At 45.0% G+C, this 22,262-nt stretch overlaps 1 protein-coding gene across 4 annotated transcripts; it reads right to left on the reverse strand.

Annotated features, from left to right (window-relative positions):
• Positions 1-3,585: 3,585 nt before the first annotated feature.
• POLR3D (RNA polymerase III subunit D) lies at positions 3,586-21,444 on the reverse strand. 4 transcript variants are annotated; one of them, XR_008311113.1, is made up of 10 exons: positions 21,292-21,444; positions 20,042-20,216; positions 13,941-13,984; positions 13,091-13,239; positions 12,820-12,944; positions 11,171-11,342; positions 10,178-10,440; positions 9,480-9,632; positions 6,743-7,453; positions 3,586-4,326 (listed from the first exon to the last, which is right to left on the reverse strand). XR_008311113.1 is itself a non-coding variant. In XM_053269979.1 (9 exons), the coding sequence occupies exons 2-9, from the start codon at positions 20,204-20,206 to the stop codon at positions 4,258-4,260; spliced, it is 1,140 nt and encodes a 379-aa protein (XP_053125954.1). In that variant the 5' UTR covers positions 20,207-20,216; positions 21,292-21,444; the 3' UTR covers positions 3,586-4,257. The 4 variants fall into 4 exon arrangements, 3 of the variants coding, with proteins under 3 accessions (XP_053125954.1, XP_053125952.1, XP_053125953.1); XM_053269979.1 differs by lacking the exon at positions 6,743-7,453; XM_053269977.1 differs by lacking the exon at positions 3,586-4,326 and having other exon boundaries at positions 5,486-7,453.
• Positions 21,445-22,262: the final 818 nt, after the last annotated feature.

Genomic DNA, 22,262 nt, shown 5'->3' on the forward strand with positions numbered 1-22,262 from the left:
TTCATTTATTTCTCTATGTCATGGCCATGTCTCGTCCTGAACCTTTGTTCAGTGGCACCACCAGAAAAAGAATTTAAGGGGGGCACAGAAAGGGCAAAGTTTGTTTATGGCTGGGCTAGCTGTGTCCCACATACTAGATTTCTGAAACAGAAAGGGCGGGGGAAGCTACTTTGGGTGTGGGTGCACTTGTCACTCCTCTGGAGCTGCCCTTGCCTTTGGCAGAAGGAGCAAGCTGCCACTTGAGCTGCCATTTTTAATGAGAGATTATGAATAAAACTTGCAAGATCTGTACATACAGAACCAGAAATACTTCCTAGCCTTTTCATCATGGCTGCTTAATCAGATTTCCACATGGAATCAAATTTCTCATTGAGGATTCAGATCCCAGACTATCCCAGTTTCCAGCCTACTTTCCAGTAGGCTTATGAGATCACCCGGCATTCTCTCTGTGTGTGTCCGTCCGTGTGTGTGTCCACCCCCATCAATTTTGCACTGCCTGGACCAATATGAACCAAATTGGGTACAGTTGTATGATCACCTCAGCGGCATAGTTTGTCATCTACCCCAATCCAAGATGGCAGACATGTAAACTTTTGAGGTGCAAGTGGGCTAACTTGTGAACCGCCTAGCTGATTTGAATCAAATTTGCTACAGCTGTAGGGACACATAGGGATGCCCAAATGGCATGGTGTGTGATGATGTAATCCACTCAAATTCAAGATGGTGGCCACACGAACATCTCAGGCACAAGCGGGCTAATTTGTGGACTCAAACCAAATTGGGTACAGTTGCAGTGAGTGACACACAGGGGCACCTCAACAAGGTAATTTGTGATGTCATCCATCCCAATCCAAGATAGTGGCACCGTGAACATCTCAGGCGCAAGCCAGCTAACTTGTGGACTTGAACCAAATTGGGTACAGTTGCAGTGACACACAGGGACACCTCAATGGCATAGTTTGTAATGATATAATCCACACAGATTCAATATGGTGGACGTGTAAACTTTGGAGGCACAAGTGTATTAACTTGTGGACAGTAACCCATTTGAACCAAATTTGCTGCAGCTGTATGGACACATGCGGATGTCCCAATGGTGTAGTTTGTGATGATATCATCCACACCGATTCAAGATGGTAGACATGTGAACTTTGAAGTGCAAGTGCACTAACCTGAGGACCGTCTAACCGATTTGAACCAAATTTGGTAGTTGTAGTGAGTGACACACAGGGACAGCTCAATGGTGTAGTTTGTAATGATGTCATCCACCCTGATCCAAGATGGCAGACACATGAACATTTCAGGTGCAAGCGAACTTGTGGACCTCTATTTGAACCTAATTTAGTCCAGTTGTAGACAGTGAATGGAAAGTAGGCCGATTAGTTTTTACTAGAAAAACTTGTATTTAAGAAAGCAAGTTCCTAACTCTTCTTGCTGAGAGGAGAGCGTGGAAAGCATCCAAAAAGGCCTCATTCTTGCTTTTTCCTCCTGCCACTACAAAAGGGAGAGAAAAACAAAACAAAAAACCCCCCACTGAAAATCATCAGTCTATCTGCAAGTGTTGGTTCTTTCCTTTGAAGCACACACAAGCCTTTTTATTAGAAAAGTTTACTAAATAAGTATTTGACTGTGCAAGTCAAGAAAAAGCCAAGAATTGAAAAGGTTGAAGAAATACTGTGGGACACTCTGGGTAGAGATACGCTACCTTCTTCCTGGTAATACCTTAATACAGTCTTCATGTGATCACTCGCTGAACTGGTCATCTGTGTCGCTCCATCAAGTGGTAAAGAGGATTTTAAATTACCCTGATCAGGCACAGATGTCTTCCAAAATAGTTGTTTGTAATCCCTCAGCAGCTATGAAGTGCAATGGGCTGTGCAGAATCTCCATTCATAAGATGACACCAATGGACATGGAGTGAAGAGGACCAATTTGATTTGTCCAAGGAAGAAATACATTATGACATCACAACCAGAAAGGATCTCATGGCTTGCCAAGTTCTAGCAGGTTTCCAGAGTGAAGAGCAAAAAGGCCATGAAGCAAAGCTAACTGTTTGCAACCAGGATTCTCTACCAGGGGAGGTACAGAGGAGGCTGCTGAAGGATTTCAGAGTCCAAACTTCTGACTCCAAGCTATCTCTGGGGTCAGTTATCAAAAGCCATGCACATCAATGTTGGGAAGGAAACATACTCACTAGCAAGCATCAGCATTCCTACCTCCTCTTAACCTGAAAAACTTTCAGGGCAAGGCACACTGTGTGATGGACTGAAAGCATCCTTCACAGATCCTGCTCATCCAAGACCAACATCCAAGCTGGAGCTTATCAGAGAGGGACGTTAGCCTGACCAAGAAGGACCTTTTCTTCATCCCACCACCTGAACTGGTTGCAGGGTGGACCTAAACACTCTTTTAACCACCCAATGTCCATCTGGCAGGGATATATCGACAGCTTCATAAGAGATGGGCTGTTCTGGGATGCAGCAGTTTTGTCTACAACTCAACAGCAGCTCCTGGGTGCACATGAAGGTGGCGTTTTGGCAAAACTGACCAAACCAGAGATACAAGCCCTCCTTGGTAGGAACAGAAAGATCCTCCTCACCCAGGGGTTGACCCTTGGTGGCCTCAAGTGTCTGGTCATACGTGACAATCTCTATACGGATGCTCATCAGTACACTATGGATCTTCGGACCAAGCTCTTTGGGGACAATGGAGACAGCTGCACCCATGCCATCACCGTAGTCCTGGTCAACCCTGTTTGCCTAATCCTCATTGGCCAGAAGGGGATTCAGGGAGGGACACTAAACATGAAGGCTTTTGAGATGGTACAGTACATCAAAGATAACCTGCATCAATAAACATGTGCTGTGAATGACCTCAACCACACCAGCCTGCACAAGTCCCTCCTTTAAGCAGCGCATCTTCCAAATGGTGGTGCTTTCCCCCATCATGAGACATGGTTGAGAGGAGAACCGTATTCACTGGTGAGGACTGTTGGAAGGGGTGCCCAAGTCCCACAGGAGCAAAATGGTGGGGTTTAGATGGGTTACCCCCAAGAAGTCACCAGATAGGCATAGCAAGCAGTAGAACTAGAATCAGAACAGTAAAGGAACAAGCAATACATTCTTGAGTTTAATATTGGGACAAAAGGGCTTCCCCAGCATAGATGTTATCCATGTATGAGCCTCTTTGTAGAGTGTTCCCCTCTATTTGCTGCTACAGCAGGGAAGTTGGGGGTCCATCTGGATATGCAGAACCACTAACCCGTTGAATAAGTGGAGCGTGAGTAAAATCAGGAACTAGACAAGGGAAGATAAGTTTGGGGTGGGCTGGTGGTCCATTCATTCAATTTCATTCAGGTCAAGAAATAACTAACTCCAAGCCAGCCCTGGCACATCCCATGCTGCTGATTCCCGTCCAGGCTAAAGCACACCACAAGCTGACTCCTTCCTCCAGAATGCAGCAAATCAAGGACCTGAAATGCCCTTGAACTAAACTGATCAGCTGAAATCAAATTAGCAGCTAAAGCTGCTGCCAGAGGAAGCACTTTAGTCTTATGGGTACCAATGAAAGGCACAGGGGCAGCAAGCACTGCAGGTTCATTTAATAAATGTTCCCGAAGCTGTTACTGCCTTTTAACAGCAACGAGCAGAGGAACCATGATAGGTGCAGACAGCAGCCATCCTTACTTCTCAGAACATGCAGAGACCTTGAAGGGAGAGGTGAGACAATTCCCTTGGAAACAAGACTCCCCCCTCTTTCCCTTGACTGCGACAACGTTACACACAGCTTATCAGAGAATGCCATCCTCCAGAACAGCAAGATAGGTGGTTGGGTAGAGTCAGGATTAAACTGTTATCAATGGATCAGGAAAGCAAGTTCTCACTCTGTGGAAATAACCTAATAGTCAGAGCTAAGCCACAGTCTACATCTTCCTTAGATTTTGAACCTGCAGTTTTTGTTCATCATGTATGCCCCAATCAGCAACCCTATTTTTTATTTACTGGTCACAACTTTGGACCTCTGCAATCCCTCCTAGCTTTGCTGCCTTGTCCGTCTCCTTCCCAGAGGTCATGTTCCTTGGTGGTTTCTCCATTTCTGCATCTTGCAAAGCTCTCATTTGCTGCAGCTTCAGTTTCCACCTTCTCTCCTGCTCAGTGGTTCCCTAAAGCGCCTCTCCATCCCAAGATGTTTACAAGGAACAGTTTATCGATTCTGGTTAAAACTCTCAACAACATTGGCCGCAATGTCTCTGGCTTGCTATTTGACTTTCCTTGGCCCAAAACTACAGGCCAGCCCCCAAATCCAGTGTTTGATCCAGATTCTTCCCTGCAAGCAAACAGAAGAAAAGAAGTTTCCATTGCTAAATACAAGTTGAGGAGAAGAAGGTGCACACACGTGCACATAGTAAAGACGGCTGGTTTCCCACAATTATTACATGAACTACATGATCTGGCATATCCAGTAGACACCCCCAAGTGTCTGAGCAAGTTTCTCATTCTAAAGGTGGACTAAAAAGGAGGACCAAATCATGTCTCCTCAAGGCACTGATTGGAGCTTCCAACAGCCGACAATAGTATTGGTGGTGACCTCTCTGGTCCTCATGACTCGTCTCATGTCGTGGGCCTCAGTTGCTGCTAGGAATATAAATATCTAATAAATGAAAATGTTTAAACTGTTGAAATCTTATTTATTCATTTAATGTTAACATGGTCATCTGTGATCAGAAATCCCAATCCTCTTCCATGGGGGTGGGGGGCGGGAGTCCATAGCCTTTGATTTTTATTTTTTTAATCCCTTGAACATTTTAGTACACATCCATCTGTGCTACTTTATGCCCATATTAAAAGCCTCTTCTGTGCATGGTAAAAATGTCTGGAGCGCTGCCTTCCATATATTCAGTGCCATTGCTATTGCTATAAAGATTACGTTAAATTCTGCTAGTGTTAGCAACATAATTTAGATTATTGTGATATCTGAAAACTAACTAGGAATGTCTGTAAAGCAGTAAGTTGGAGCAAACAAAGTAGTTTAAACTTTTCCTGAAATTGCTAATCAGCAAGGCTCAACAATTAAATGTTCAAACATTTTGTGTTTTAACATCCTAGTTTCTACTCTCTTTATTCTGCTAGTTGACCCTCAATCTTATAAAGTGTATCCACTCTTGTACTTTACAATAATAAAACTTTTCAAATAATGATAAAAAACCTAAATTCAGGATAAATTGCACTGTCCCAAATACACAGCCACCATGGTCTATGGGCCCACAATCAAATGTAAAGATTTATTTTCAATTAACCAGCCAACATGTGCATATAGAGCACCATTTGAAGTGTGGTTTTCCACCTGTGAGGAACTTGCAGAATCTGCTTGTAGAATTTGGCTTGCAATAAAGCTGCATCCTTCAGCATAAACATTTTTTCAGAACCCAGATACAGCTAGGAACACAGCAGAGTTCAAACACATGAAGAATATGCAATGCAAAAAAGTGATTTCATCCCATTTTAATTTACAGCTCCACAACCACCAGGTGGCATCCACCAGCTTTGCCACCATACCACGGTGGTCACAGTTTGGCTTAACCAACATCAAATAAGACTGTTCCTATTTCAGGGAAGTGTTTAAATGGAGAACGGGCTTCATTTTTATCAACATGCTAAGTGACCAGGGTTTCCCAGATGTTGTTGACTACAACTCCCATAATCCCCAGCCAATAGCCACTGCAGCTGGGGATGCTGGGTGTTGTAGTCAACAACATCTGGGAATCCCTGTTAGAAGGAACAATGTGACTCTTTCAGATGAACCCTATAACCTCCCCAATCTCTCTAGATTACATTTTTTAAAAAAGAAGTAGTCTAGAGACTTGGATTGCTGCTCTGCAGTTCTATGATAAGGCTTATAACTGGGTCGTTGTCCTGCTTTTTCCATGCATGCTAAACTGCAACCACAACTTTACTGCGGTCATGTCTGTGACAAGAACTAGGGTAGGAGGCAGAAGAGGGGCTGCTCTTAGCTAAAATCAGGCTGTTGATAAACTTTCATCCCCAAAAGATGATTTCATTTTGGCACAATCTCCGCTCATTCTTTTCTGATCACCCCCCCCCCCAATAATCATCAAAGCTGTAACAACATCTATTTGATGTGCATGATGCACAGCTGATGGAACAGGAACATTGGGGGGGGGAATAAGCTTAGCCCACTGCCAGGGCTGACATGGGGTGCAATGCTAACAGTGCCGGAAGACAACGGCAACGCCACTGCTGTGTGCACAGAAGCCGTGGCACTACTGCTCTAGGGCGCGGGGACTGCACAGTCAGCTTCCCTGTGGTTTCTTCCCAAATGGGGAAAACTGAAGGCATGCAACTTGCACAGTTGCCAGTCAGGACAGGGGCGTGGCTGCTTCCGTGTACGCACTGTGGCGGCTGCACCAATGTCTTCTGGCGCTGTTAGCATTGCACAAGGCGCATCATGTCAGCCAGTATATTTACCATAATTCCCATACAAATCCTTCCTCAAGGGCGTGTGCACGCGCGCGCGCGCGCACACACACACACACACACACACACACACACACACACACGTACGTGATGGGAAGCTTCAGACATATGGGGACAAAAGCAAGACTGGGAGAGCAACAGCATTCCTCTCTCCTGCACGCACACGCACACACACCCTAACCCAGTACTATAAGCACAGCAAGATTCCAAACCCTAGCAACCGGATATCTAAAAAAACCCATGCATACATTTTGTAGCTTCTTTTTTTCTTCCTTTGCTCCAATTAGTGTGCGGTCTCAAATACACAGAGAAAAGGCTTCATCTTAAGAGCTCCTATACAGATGCTGAATGGGGGCATCCTTCACCCACAGGAAAGGACTGAACGGCCAGTCCCTGCCATGAGTCTCGCCTTTTAAGCCCCTTATCAGTTTCTGCTCAAAACTCCAGTGTCTGGGGTTGCTGCATCCAGAGAAGTCACTATAAGCAGCACAAATGTACAGGTGTCAGTCATGTCCCCTATAAATAATGTTGCTTCTGGTTAGAGAAATCAGGAAGAATGCACCAGCCCCTTGGTTTCTGGTGCCATTCGAGTGCCACCCACAGAAGGCTTTGCAGCTTCGGATGTCTGAATGCAGAAAGATGTCGCACAGTTCTGCTCCCCTGCAATGCAGCTGATCTTGTTTAGGAAAGTGATCTTTCATCAGCTCCAGAACTCCTCCTCTTTCACTGGCTTAGTAACAAGGCACTCCTGGACAGCCCAAGTCACTGTTGTTTACATGGAAGCTCCAAGAAGGGTCCGTAAGCCTGGTAGAGTCCTTGACCACTGCCCATTCTCTCTATCGATGCTTATGCTCCAGCAGGGACTCAAAATCTGGGGCACAGACCAGCTTGTGCTTCACGTGTCCGAGGACAATCATCTCACCACTCCTATTGTCTCCGATGCCCACTGACACCAGTTCCTTGCAAGACAGAGAGAGTTATCAACACCAAATGCTCTCCAAAGCTGTGAATAACTTGCACCCACAGCTGTGCCGTAAAGTGTGCCGTTGAGTCGGTGTCGACCCCTGGCGACCACAGAGCCCTATGGCTGTCTTTGGTAGAAAACAAGAGGAGTTCACCATTGCCTTTTCCCGCACAGTATGAGAGGATGCCTTTCAGCATCTCCTTATACTGCTGCTGCCCAACAGAGGTGTGCCAGCGGGGATTCAAACCGGCAACCTCTTGCTTGATAGTCAAGCATTTCCCTGCTGAGCCATTAGGTAGCTTTGGGTTAAGGAACCTGTTTGTTTTCCCCCCGCCAGAGGCAGCCTTCCCATGACCCCAAGAGGAGGCAGTCAGTTCAGGCATCAAATTTTGGGCATCATTAAGAGCCACGGAAACAGAGCTGACCCACAGGGCACAATCCACCAAGAAGATCTCCTGCACAATACAAACCCTGTTGAAATGGGGCAGTTTCTGTTATTTTCAGTAAGGTCTAGGCAGGAAGATTTCTTGATAAGATTGTGCCCTCTTGTTTTGTTTGTTTTATGAAGGGGTAATATCTAAATTTTGCATCTCAGACACTACTATCTCAGATACTAAAACATCTTAATTTTTTAAAAATCTAAATGTCTATCCTGGAGACATAGGGCTACTACCACCATAAAACAGGGGTCCTCAGATGTTGTTGGCCTGCACCTTCCATCATCTCCAGCCATAGTGGGGACCCAAGTTTGAGAACCCCTGCCGTAAGAAAAACAGCAAAAGCTTAGCAAAAGATTAACAACTGCTACCACTCAATCCCAGCCACTGGAGTGTCTTATAGAGCTGGTCTTGTGGTAGGAAGCATGACTTGTCCCCTTAGCTAAGCAGGGTCTGCCCTGGTTGCATATGAATGGGAGACTAGAAGTGTGAGCACTGGAAGATATTCCCCTTAGGGGATGGAGCCACTCTGGAAAGAGCAGAAGGTCCCATTTTCCCTCCCTGGCAGCATCTCCAAGATAGGGCTGAGAAAGACTCCTGCCTGCAGCCTTGGAGATGCCGCTGCCAATCTGTGAATACAATACTGAGCTAGATGGAACAATGTTCTGACTCAGTATATGGCAGTTTCCTATGTTGAAGCAAATTCTATGTACAACCGATCTCCCTCAAAAGACAGACCTCTCTGACTGCACAGGCCTCTCTCTAAGCCTCTGTTACTCCTGTATGGGATAAGAGGTTCAACCCTATTCCACATTATCCACAGGGTAATACTCAGGACCACTTCTTAACAACTATTTTGCACCTGGGTTAGGATGCTAGTTTCCTTCTCACACACTCATTCAGTGATGGACTGCCGCACATAACTTGTGGTATTGTCCAGAATACACAAACTCCTTTTCCACCCGCATCCCCATGTATTTTGATGGGAAATCCACAGTTTATATACTAATATACTTTTAACAACTGAAAGAATATACACAGATTTTGGATCCTGGTCCAGGGACCTCAGTACCAGACATCTTGTAAAAGACAACATTCATCATCATCATCATATACTTATATGCTGCTTTTCAACAAGTTTCCAAAGCAGTTTACATAGAGAAATAATAAATAAGAAGATGGCTTTAAAAGAGCCAGGTTCTAAAAGAAGAGGAAGGATGTCCCAGGACTATTTCATACCTTACAAGCCAACTCAGAATTGGCACTGAATTGACACTCAAAGGGTAGCTGCAGCCAATGCTGGCTTCCTGTTGAATCCGATATACATGGTTTGCAAACATGCATTTTTCACATTCACACCTCCTTTTATTTTAGCAAGATGTGCACCTAAAAAATGTAATGTGTGAAGAGGCTCTTGGACATTTAGTCTCAGTACATAAAGCAGGGCCAGAGCAAATCATGAAGATGCTTCTGCCCCTTTCCTCTGCAGCACGGACTGAGTCCACTGACAAAGAATGAGCCTTTTAGAGCAAGGTCACTTCTGCTGCAACACAGTGGAAAAACGGTTTTCTGAGTGAGCCATACCTGGAGGAAGGAGCAAGGGGTTCCCGTGGTCATGTCTAGGGTCACTCTGCCCAGGACAAGCTGCACCTTCCCGGACTTGCGGATCAGCAGTTTCCCCACCTGCCCTTCTGACAGGTCCCCCAAGGTGCAGATGTTCTCGGCCTCCTTGGCTTCCTGGGGGCAGTAAAAAAAGGAAGGTTACAGGAAGCCACCTTGCCACATTCACCAACAGCCCCTTCGCCCCAGAGACCAAAGCCAGTTCAAAAACCCAGTTCTTGGGTCTTTACTGGCCTATTGCCAAAGATGTTGGTACTCTTGTGTTTTGCTTGTTTCTGAACAAATTCAGAATTCTGCACCCAAGTCATGCATTGAACCCTGAGAATAAGGTGTGCATGTTTGGATTTTTTTTTTAAATTTTGCATAGTTTATTCTGTTGTATGACTGACGGGCAATGATAAAGCTCTCATCCCATGAGGCTTCTGGAGCAAGTCTCCTGGTTCCGGATTGCACCCTTTCAAGTTTATCTTTGTAGTCCAGAAGACCAGGGGTTGCTTCTTCTTCAGAGAATGCCAAATCCTGTGCCCCGTACAACATTCTGCAGCCTTTTTACACTCCTGCATAATTTTGTCATACACACAGCCTTTCCTATGGCTCTTCATTTAACCTGCCCCGTGAAATCCTGCCCAGTTTTTGGCCCAAAGGAGCAAATCCACCTCTACCTGATTCTTTTCTTGCTTGATCATCATCACCTGCCCGTCCTCCGTTTGCACCTCTGCCTTGATGGGCTTGGTGTCTTGGGTGGGCGGCTGCCCTGGCAGCGTATCTGGCAGCTGGAGAAAAAGCAGCTCATCCTCCTTGCAGAGGCTCAGCCTTTGCAGCAGCTCGGCCACCGACAGGTCTTGGGGAAAGGGAGGAGGTGCCTTGGCATGAGCTGGCTGGAGGGCAGGCAAGGGCTCCTCTTCATCGTGGGGTTCCTCTTTCACTAAAAAGAGGCACAGAGTCAGGACCACAGAGCTGCACTCACCCAGTGCAAATCTCTGCCCAAATGCAGGCCAGGAGAGAGCAGCGTGCCTGAACTTTGAGGCTGAGCGACAATTTGAACCGGGGCCTTCCAGCTCATATTCACACTCCAGTCTTCCTGCTCCCATCCTCAAACATGATACTGCACCACACATATATGACAGAGGAAAAGACATTTCAGCAGAGACCAAGATAGAGGTGCTGCAGAGAGAAGGAATACACTTAGTCTAGCCTTTGACCACTATGGTTGGGGATGATGGGAGTTGTAGTCCAACAATATCTGGGGACCCAAGGCTGGGAACTCCTGACTTGGTCAAAATCAAATCCTGAGTGGCAAAGCTCAGGACTGCTCCCTAATGCAGAAGCATAGCTAGGCTGAGGCCAGCTCTGAGGATCAGACCAAAGAGCCATCTAGCCCAGCATCATGTCTCCAACAGAAGCTAGGCAGGTGCCCACAAGCAAGGCATGAAAACAAAAGTTCTCCCCTGCTACTTCCTGCCCTCTAGAGACTGAAATTGAGAAATACTTTCTTTGTCCCTGGAAGTTCAATTTAACAAGTATGGCTAATGCCTGTTGACCAACCGTCAGAGAACAGCCCTTCATGACAAGTCTGAAGTACTCATACCAAGAGGTACAGTCCCCAGAGGAGCTCCCTACAGATCGTCTGCCCATAGCCGATTCGGGACACCTGCCTTTCACTGAAGATACATCGACTTCCATCTCCTCTTCCTTGGTGCTGGAGCTCAGAGGCTTGGTGTCTTCTTGCTCATCACCATCCTCCTTGAAAAGCCAACCAGAATGGGCCAAAGGCAGCTGAACTGGTTTGTTCCGGATGTCATTTTTCAAGCCTGGGTCATCAAGGAACTGCCAACAGAGGAACAGAAGACAAAGAGAGGACATAACTGTTAGCCATTTTTATTTCAAGCATCATTTTAAAAATTATATAGTCATATGGATGGGATAGATATACAGATATTCTGGTGCAGATTCTGTTTAAGTAGGCTCATTTTAGTTTCACATTTAATAATGCATCAACAGGTGACAACAGTTGTCACTGTGCAGAAAAATGACATTTAGGGTGCTGGGTAAACCGCCTCAAGAACTGGCCTACAACTTATTTATTTATTTAACATATTTTTATACCACCCAAAACTTGTGTCTCTGGGCGGTTAACAACAAAATAAACACAACATTAAAACAATAGTTAAAAACAAAAACAAGAAATTCAAAATATGACAATTTTTTTAAAATATTCTAAAACATTAAAAACAATCAAAACAGTATCAGTTAAAAGCCTGGTGAACAGTTGCGTCTTTAAAGACTTTTAAAAAGTTGTCAGAGATGGGGAGGCTCTTATTTCACTAGGGAGTGCATTCCAAAGCCTCGGGGCAGCAATGGAGAAGGCCCGTCCCTGAGTAGCCACCAGATGAGCCGGTGGCAAATGCAGACAGACCTCAAGTTCGTCTGCAAATGCAGACGAACTTGAGGCTTAACGTAAGAACAGCCTGGCTGGATCAGGCCCAAGGCCTATCTAGTCCAGCATCCAGTTTCACACAGTGACCCAACAGATGCCTCTGAGGAGCCCACAGGCAAGAGGTATGTGCATGCCCTCTCTCCTGCTGTTACTCCCCTGCAACTGGGATTGAGAGGCATCGTGCCTCTGAAGCTGAGGTGGCCCATAGCCACCAAACTAGTAGCCACTGACACACCTGTCCTCGAACTTCAACGCTGTTTCATGGTAGGGCCAGCCCCGACATGAACATTGGAGTCCAGTGTGCTTATCCCCAGACTGCAGAGCATGGCCTATGAAAACCTTGCCAGTATTTCCATGTTAAAAGGAAAGGTCACGGCAAAGGAAAGAAGAGGAGGGACAGCTAGAACACTTTTTTTTAAAGCCTCATTTTTTTAAAAAAAGGGTGTGGCAGGAATAAAGATGACAAACAGAATAAAGATGACAAACAGAAGCAAAGGCTGATCCAGGTAAAAGAGGATTCCATTTTTATTTCTAATGTGACAGAAGGCAGAAAGTGAAAGACACAAAGTGACACAAATGAAACAGAGACAGCAAGGAGGGTCTAAGAAGAAGCAATGCAGAGTTTGGGGTAGAGAAATCTCAGAAGCAAGAAGTAGAACTGGAGGCAATACTGGACAGGGAACCAATTTAGGGATTAGGAGGAGGGACGAGATGGTTGTCGTGATGGAGGAGAAGCATAAACTTAGCAGAGACATATGGAACTGTTTAGAGTTGGGACTGCAAAAAGGGAAGGTTGACAAGGAGTCTGCTACAGTACACTAGGCAACGTGCTCAGCGTCGATTGTGTACAGTCACCCGCAAACTCACATCATCCTTCTCCAGCATGCGCAGGATCTGCTTGGTCTCCTCATCTGTCTCTCTCTTTTCCTTCTTTATGTTGATGATGTGAGATGGGCCAAAGTCAGACATGTCCACAGTCTTATCCCAGGTGCCTGTGTGGAAAGGGAGAATGAAACAGTTGTAAGAAACATGCAATGGTATAAAGTAACTCAGCTTCAATAGTTTGGACTTCCACAGCCGAGGGCTGTCTAGCTTACTACACAGTGGGCTGCATATCCATATGAATCCCTCCACATACCTTTCTTCTTCATCATTTCTGCCGGCCCTTGCTCAAAGATGGAGTGGGACTGGATGACCTCTGGTCTCCCTCTGCCTCGTCCATGGCTGTCTCTCTGCCGGTCTCGATCACGCTCCTTCTTTTCTTTGACAGAAACATCCTCTTTTGGTCTGAGGTCAAGCAGATCCATCAGAATCACAATGAGGTTAAAGTTAACTACTCATCCAACTTAAGATCTGCTTTACTGCAAGCACAAGATTTCCCACATCCTTTTCCATCGGTTGCTTCAAGAGCTACACATGCATGACTACATGTGACTGCATTCAAACATGCAGAAATAGCATGTCATACAGCCTTCGCTGGATATTGTCTCTTCAGACTGTTCATGGGAGAATTGCACATTTGAATACTCAGGGAAATGGCTAGGTTAAAACCTTTGCCATGTGTGTCAGGAGCTTTAATAAGCCCAATCTCCCAAATTTACATGGCTCACAGAATCAAGCAACAACTGTTGCCCTTGATGCTAAGCAAGCTATGTGCAGTTCCTCTACCCACCATCATATTTACAACCAAGAGCCAATGTGGTACAGTGGTTAGAATGCTGGACTAGGAACGGGGAAGCCCAGGCTCAAACCCTCACTCAGCCACAAAGTTAACTGGGCAACCTTGGGCCTCTCACCACCTCTCAGCCTGACCTACCTCACAGGGCTGTTATGTGGATAAAATGCAGTTGGTGGCGGAGGGGGGGAGAATCACGTAACCCCCTTGAGCTCCTTGGAAGAAGGGACTTAGATGTAATAAATAAGAACCTCTTCCAGCTCTTCACTCACACAATCTAACTCCACAGAGACAGCATTAAAGGGTCACTTACTCTTCTTTGATCTTCCTGCTAATTATGTTGGGGGCAAAGGTTTTCTGTTTAAAAAAAAAGAGCAAGTCATCAGTACAGAATGAAGTGCATATTAGTAATTAATTTTCTAACGAGTTTGTGAAATTACCGAGAATATTGTATCATCATAGAATATGATCTCCAATATACCTGTAAATTGTGTTTCTCAAACGTGTTGGAGAACTGGGACAAGACCAGATTCCAGCTTTGACTGCAAAACTGGTATTTCAGAAGGGAAAGAGTGAGTGAGTGTAGACTCTAATATTTGGGGTGGAACACACATGCAGCTGGCCAGACCCAGTCTGGCTTCCAATAATGCTTTCCACCCCATATACGTCTAGTGGCCACTATTGATGCATTCCTCTCCTCCCTCCAAATGAAACTCCAACACATGCAAATATTCAAGTATTAGGTTCAAAGGGAAGCATACAAAAATGCCCACTTTATATGTATATAAAAAGCAAGTTTGAATAAATCAATATTAATTTGTGTGTATTAATTTTGTGTATTAATTTGTAATAACATTTTCTTGGCACAAACCTAAGCTATAGGATAGAGCTACTTGATTTCTGTAGCACTTGTTCTCTTGTATTTAGCAAGGGGAGAGCAACTATCCCTATTCGACCCCAACAGCATCCCTAGAGTGACAGCTGCTGGTGTGTCAACTTTGTGTTTCCTTTTAGACTGAGAGCCCTTTGGGGACAGAGAATCATATTCTTATTATATTTATGTAAACTTTGAGAACTTTTTGTTGAAATGTAATATATAAATTAATAATAATAATGCTTATAGGGCTTCACAATCCTCAAACCAGCTCTATAAGATAGATCATAAGGGCCAGGTAGATTCCACAATTCTCTGGAACAACAAAAACAATTTGGCATCCTGGGGATCTGAGCATATGTCCTCTTATTAAAAGTTCTTAGGGCTGCCAAGACAAGCTTTGAAGTGCAGGGGCAATGCATGGAGGAAAAACATTTTCAAGGTCATGGATGGCTCAGTAGGGTTCCCGCAATAAGAGCTGTAGTGCCCTTTTCTGCTTGCCTGTCCCCAATCCTGCAGCAGAAGCAATTTTTGAAAAACAAAGGAGATATGAAAATGGCTTAATTTGCACAATATCTGCAGTTCACAGAATCCAGCTTTTCTGGCTTTTCTCACTGTACTCTACACAACATTTCTTGCAGATTTGTCAAAACAGAATAGATTACAGACTGGAGAAGTTCATATTATTCAGGTTGCATGATTCTTATGGGATTAATCCACTAGCTGGTATTCCGGCTAGAGAACAGTGCCGAATGCTGCCGGGAAGCAGAGAATAGGTGATCAGTGTGGGACTTCCACCCTAGCAGCTAGTTTGGTGGCTGGGGGTGGGGGTGGGTTTGACCAGTGATGTGGGAGGTGGGTCAACATCTTGGCCAAGCTAACTCAGGGGCAGGACGGGGCTAACAAGGCAGGGATTCCAACTTTGCTTTGAGACAATTAGCAATTTTGATGACGCAGTTCTGCTCTCCCAAACTCAGATTGGCCTAAAACGTGCTCGTAGTTCTCTTGCCATTATACTGTAAGGAGGAAGCCTTGGAGATTAAGTACTCAAAAAAATCCTTATATTTGCCAAGCGCTCCAAAATTTGCTTCATGGCATTTGGCCACGAAATTGAGCAAGTTAGAATCTTTGGGAGTAGATTTCCAATCCTCTGGTAGCTGGAATGCCCATCTGGACTATGTATCACAAAATGCCCATAAATCAGCCTCTGCTATAACATTTTTTCATCAATCCAAAGGAGCTTTATTTGTTCCAGCTGCAGTAAAGCTATTTCTGGCAAAATCTCAGGCACAATAAGGGCACAACTTGGCCCTTATAACAACTGCACCCCTATTAGAATTTGTTCAATTTAAATTTTTAAGATCTTTATTCCAGGTTCTGCGTTGTGTCCGCAATGTGGTCCTCCACTGAGAAGCTGGGGTAATTAGAGTTCAGATGGAGTTTGGGCTGTGGTCTTCGCATATTGGCTAAGACTAGTATTCTGACCAGTAGGGTTAGTTTCCCTGACCTTAGTTGACAACTTTGAATCAAAGGGGGAAAGGTCTTTAGAGCAGAGATTATATTCTTATGGTTTCTCACAGGAAGAACATTATTAGGTTGGGCCCAGATTAGGCCAAAAGAATATTTAAGCAGAGAGTATTGGATGTTGAAGGGCAATTTAGCTTAGCCAGCTTTCCAAGAGGTATATTTCTGTCCAACCAACTCATCCCTCTGAGACGTGCACAAATCACATAACATCAAAATTCAGGAGAGTATTGACCCTTGCTCGTTTTAATGTACTCCCTACCACGGTACTAGTAATGAAATTTAAGAAAATACCCTATATCTGCACCACCCTCTGTCTGACCATGATGATTTCATTTCTTTAAATGTGGCTAGATTTTGCTATATAGCTTGCAAATTACGCAAAGGGATGCTTATTTCGATGTAGCTATTTACTGTCTGCTGCCATCTCTATTGTTACTGTCTGTCTATCTAGTCGATGACCGTAACAAAGGAAACTATCTAACTTCGCTTTGAGCATCACCCCTCCTCCAGCAGCCGCTGAAGACTTGGCACACCACTTCCAAAAGGCTGCCAGCCCCAATATAAACTCTGAACTGCCATCTGTGTTTTATACCGGTTCTCATACTTTATTATGCTGTTCAGCAAACTATTCCTTTGTGTGTTGGCTATATGTCAAATGCATTGTATTCCATTGTATTTTGTGCATCGTATTCTATTTTTTCATATTATCTTGTGAAGACATAACATAAAACTTATATAGAAAATGAAAAAATCCACTTTTCTTGGCACAGAATTTGAGCTAGCTAAATGCAGAATTCTGATTTTAAATAGAAGATCATACACAGCCTTATTATCTCTATCAGTGTTCTCTTGAACAGGGATTCCCAGATGTTGTTAACTACAGCTCCTAGAATCACTGCAGCTGGGGATGCTGGGAGTTGTAGTGAACAACAACTGGGAATCCCTGTTAGAAGGAACAGTGATTCCTATGTTATGCCTCTTGGCTTTAAAAGGCTGCCCTTTAATGGAAGACAGGTCTATCAGTGGATATTAGCCATATGAGCACAATGGAACCTCCATTTAGGTCAGGTGTAGGCAACCTTGGCTCTCCAGCTGTTGAACTACAACTCCCATCACCCCTGTGGCAGGGGATGATAGATGTCATTCAACTACAGCTGGAGAGTCAAGGTTGCTTACCCCGATTTAGGAGTTCAAGCACTCCGGGAAGGCCATTGCCTTCAGTCCTGCTCATGAGCTCCCAAAGGTATCTGGTCGAGTGCTGAACAGAACACTGGACCCTGTTCTAATCTAGAAAATAAGTATTATGTCACGTTGATGCTAGAAAAGGAGATAGCAGCATGTTCTGGATTGGCAGGCAAAGTTGGCTACAGGTTGGAATTGTTATCTGTCTCCACAGAAGTGGGGGACAGACAAGGAAGGAAGGCAGGCAGGCATGACGCTTGAGCTGCTTACTGCTTTTTCTGCAGAACATTTGGGATTTCCTGTATAAACACTCTGCCTAATGCCATGAGCCCTACGGTACAGGCAGCCAAGTGTGGCTCAGTGGCCAGAAGCTGGAAATGAGAAACTGGATTCCTCTGCTGAGCCACAGATTGGCAAGTCAACCTCTTCCATCTTCAGCCCTTTGTCTTGTATGGGGACAGCCGCAGGCCCTGAAAACAGGGCTAAAGCTGACGGGACGTCTTCTGCTCCATTTCTAATCAGGCAACTGCAACAGCACTACGGCTCACAAAAGCAGGCCTTGAGCACCGTATAAAGAGACTTGTCAGTTTTGGGGGCAGGCATTTAATCAAGTCTTGGCACCTAGAGAAGCATTTCAATATTGGGGCTCAGGCGGGTGCTTGAGATCCTTCCACCCTCACTTGGCACCTTCTCCTTGCTTTGTCAGCTCAACAGGTCTTCCTAGTGGGTTTGCCATTTGCAAGACGCCTTGCAGAGAACCACCAAAGTAGGCAATTAACTGAGAAACATTTCAGAATATGGGATTGGCAAAACATGTTACAAACAGGAATGGCAAAGCATGAGGAAGCTCAGCACAGAACCAGTCTGGCTGCATTTCAGGCTCAGAAAATACATAGTACTTATACAGGTCCCTGAGCCACCTAATGGCACAGCAGGGAAATGGCTTGACTAGCAAGCCAGAGGTTGCCAGTTCAAATCCCCACTGGTATGTTTCCCAGACTATAGGAAACACCTATATTGGGCAGCAGCAATATAGGAAGATGCTGAAAGGCATCATCTCATATTGCACGGGAGGCAGCAATGGTAAACCTCTCCTGTATCCTACCAAAGACAACCACAGAGTTCTGTGATCGCCAGGAATAGACACTGATTCAACAGCACATTTTTTCTTTATACAGGTCCCAATCCAGTACAACTTCTAAGACGACATAAGCTTCACCCCTTACTTCAGAATCACACAGTAGATTAGAGGAGGTTTTCTAGATTTCTAGACGTAGGAATTAACTGGACATAAGAATCATTCCAGCTACCATTAGCTGGCATGCCCCTTTTGCCACTGTATTCAAATCAAAAGGTAACGAGGAAAGAAGAAGAAAAAGAAACTTTAAAGAAATATTACTGCAAGATGGAAAAGAATCTCAAGGAAATATCTTGATAACCAATAAATCAGTTTGAATAGTTAACAAACCTAATGAATTTCACATGAAGCTATTAGCAAGTGCCATATCCTCACAGTCATTTACAGGTCAGTTTTACCATTTGGACAATCTTCCAAACTTTCCACAGTTAGGTTTTAGTCAGCATTTGATAATTCTTCCATCTGGAAACCATTTCTTTTTCTTTATTATCATTCATATATTCACAATTAACACTAGATCATCAGATTGCACTAAACCTTTCAAATAACCCAAGAGGCCAATTTCAGGTTCCACTGGAAATGCACCTTCCAAAAAATAAAAGATTGAAGAATACTTCTCTCCCAGATTACCAAGTTTTCAAACCTGCCACATTAACTCATCTGACACAGAAATCCTTACATGCTGCAGATGATTCTGGAAGCAATCCCAAGGTGCACACTCAGTCAGCACTGGGCATTGTCCAGCGCAGCTGGGCCTCACCATTGCTCCATAGGAATTAAATGTGCATCTTGGACACATTCCACTGCAGTTGTATACTACAAAGGGAGTGGTGGGCAAAACGGTCTTTCAGGAATCCCCAATAAGCTTCTGAGGACATGCTTTCATGTTTTAACTTTGTTTTGAATCTGTGTTGCTTTATTGTAAACTGCCCAGAAACATGAGTTTTGGGTGATATACAAATATGCTAAATAAATAAACATAACTTCAGCCACTGTTCTAACTCTGCGATCCATCCACCAACAGAAATGGCAATCTGTGCAAAATCATGCTGCCAATACTAAGACGGCAAATAAAATTTAACTTATTGGGTGTTAACTACTGCCTGTATAATAATTTGTAAGTTTCCTTCATATTTAAAGCAACAATACAAATATTGTGACACAGGATATAAGATCATTCCTTATCAAACTGCTTTTAAACATTTGAGAACACATAGTGGAAAAGCATAGGACACCAATGATCCACTAAAACCCAGAAACCAATCTTTGACATTATCTTAAATCTGTGTGTCCAAGAAGATTACAGAGTAACCCACACATCACCTATTATTTACTCCCAACTTCTGGCAATCAGAAAGGAAAGAATACTGTAAGTAGGAGTTTGAATATTAATTGGAGACTAATTAAACCTTCTTGCTGAAGTAGGCGGATAACTATTACTCCCACTTTCTAGATGAAACATCAACAAATCAAGGACTTGCCAAAGGCCACAAGGGAAACCAGGGTCACGAGTTGGAATCAAGACTCGGGAGTTCCAGCTCCTCAGTCCTGATCCTTTAATCAGAATAAGAACTTTCATTCCAAATCAGACAAGAGCATATTTAACCCTTCTCTTATAATTGCATCCTAGGGATTTTTTTGATATATTTTTTAAAACCCTCCTCTAATCTTCTTCATTAAGAGTTAGACTTACCTTCTTTACTCCACCAAGGGTAAGATCCCGGGAGCGGATGGAGGGCAGGCGGCCTGGGGTAATTGGGGCAGTGGTTCTCCTCCCTATCAGTCCTCGTGCAGCAGTGAGAGTGGGCCGGATGCCACTGGAGTTCCCAGGATCATTGCCTGAACTCCTGTCTGACATCTCGAATTATCTGCAAAAATGAACACAGGATGACCAAAAGGCTCTTTGAAAGAAGACTAGGCTCCATTTCAAAAAATGCCAGCTGCACACTGCACCCGAGAACAGGTACAGTAAATAGCTGGAATTGCTATATGTCCCACATTGTAAAGGTCTCAACGAACATGGCACATGCCCCATTCTGTGGACATGGCATGTAGAACACAGAACTGGCATCCTCTCATTATCTCCAAGAGCCTGTCGCACATCCCTATAAATCCAATAAAAAGCCTCAACCAAAGCCCAGCTACTTCAGCCCAGGGCAAACAGTGGCGTATATCCACTGCTACACACCAGACTCCTTTTCTGACACACGGTTATGAGCCATCCTAAACATGGGTAGTGTGCCACAAAAGCCACATCCCGTGCATTACAGCAGAATGCACTGACACTCATGGCCCAAAGTGGCCGGAAGCAATTAGGCTTCTACCACACTGAGACAGCTGGCATTTTTCACTTATGAGACATAACTGAAAAATGCTATCAGGGTTTTAATAACTGAACATGGGCAGTGATGGTAAAGGTAAAGTGTGCCGTGTCGACTCCTGGCGCCCACAGAGCCCTGTGGTTGTCTTTGGTAAAATACAGGAGAGGTTGACCATTGCCTCCTCCCGCACAGGATGAGATGATGATGCCTTTCAGCATCTTTCTAGATCGCTGCTGCCCGATATAGGTGTTTCCCATAGTCTGGGAAACATACCAGCAGGGATTCCAACTGGCAACCTCTGGCTTGCTAGTCAAGTCTTTTCCCTGCTGTGGCAATGATGGTAGCACATACAAAATAACAGATTGGGGTGGGGGCTAAATCTGCACCCTGGTGACCCACCCCAATGGTATTCCTGAGCCCCTTAATGTTCTCCTACCTTATGTGAGGGGCAGCGAGGCCCCTTCGCCCCAATGGCTGCCCTCCCAACGGGGACCGGGGGGGGCGATGACGTAAGGCCCTAGGGTTCCACCACGCCGGTCGCCGCCGCCCCTCCGCCCACCACATTCCCGGTCTCCCAGAAAGGAGAAGAGCCAGCCACTGCCCCATAGCAACCACCCCTTACTTTCGAGCCGAGCTCCCTTCCTTCAGCCCCAGCAGGCCACGCTCTAACCGGCGCTTTCCTGAGTGGAGTCCCGCCCACCCTGCCCTCCAGCTCTTAATGCGCATGCACGCAACATCCGCCCACCATCTTTGAAAAGGGCACTTCCCCGAGACTCGTTTGTTCTGGAGAGATTTGTCTGGGAAAAGCGGAAGAGCATGCCGCCATTTTTGTCAAGTGCTTCTGCCAGGGAGATCGCGGATCCGCCATTTTGGTCACGGGTAAGTGGTCATACCGATAGAAACGTGGCTGGTTTCAGTGCCTGGCCCCACGGCGAGGAATATGCGGCCAAGGGAAATTTGGAACTTTCCTGAGGCTATAAAAACATTTCTAAAAGCATAAGCTAGAGGCAGCTAACCGGAGGCTCTCCAGCTGTTTTTGGACCACAACTCCCATTATCCCCATCACTGATCCCACTTAGCAGGGATCCCCAGATGTTGTTGACTACAACTCCCAGCATCCCCAGCTTCAGTGGCCTTTGGAGGGGGATTCTGGGAGTTGTAGTCCACAGCATCTGGGAATCCATTAGAGGGGACACTGCTCAGTGGTATACAAGGTTCTCCGCCAGTGCTCCCAGATGTTGTGGACTACAACTCCCAGCAACCCCAGCTTCAGTGGCCTTTGGAGGAGGATGCTGGGAGTTGTAGTCAACAACATCTGGGAATCTCTGTTACAGGGAACACTGCTCTGTATGGAAGAAGTGGAAAAGCCCTCCCTACAAGAAAAGCTTGAGCAGTCTTAGGCCTTCAAGAGCGTGTGGCTAGGACAAGTCCCAATAAGGAGTGGCACTCTATAACAACAACAAAGATTTATTAATAACTGGACTGGATGATCAGGCAAACTATAGAGGCATCAACAATTGCTGCTTCCATTCAAGTAAAACCCTTCCCCATGAACTACAAGAATCATGTAGTTCAATCCAAGCACTTAAACAA

Source organism: Hemicordylus capensis, chromosome 8 (assembly GCF_027244095.1).
Source record: "Hemicordylus capensis ecotype Gifberg chromosome 8, rHemCap1.1.pri, whole genome shotgun sequence".
NCBI classification, from domain to species: domain Eukaryota; kingdom Metazoa; phylum Chordata; class Lepidosauria; order Squamata; family Cordylidae; genus Hemicordylus; species Hemicordylus capensis.

What these genes read in the sequence shown, in the direction of transcription:
- POLR3D (XM_053269977.1), bottom strand. Translation starts at nt 20,206, where the DNA reads ATGTCAGACAGGAGTTCAGGCAATGATCCTGGGAACTCCAGTGGCATC. An exon ending in AGCAGGAAGATCAAAGAAGA is followed by an intron (nt 13,240 to 13,940) that starts GTAAGTGACCCT and finishes GCTTGACCTCAG; the next exon opens with ACCAAAAGAGGATGTTTCTG. An exon ending in AGAAATGATGAAGAAGAAAG is followed by an intron (nt 12,945 to 13,090) that starts GTATGTGGAGGG and finishes CTTTCCACACAG; the next exon opens with GCACCTGGGATAAGACTGTG.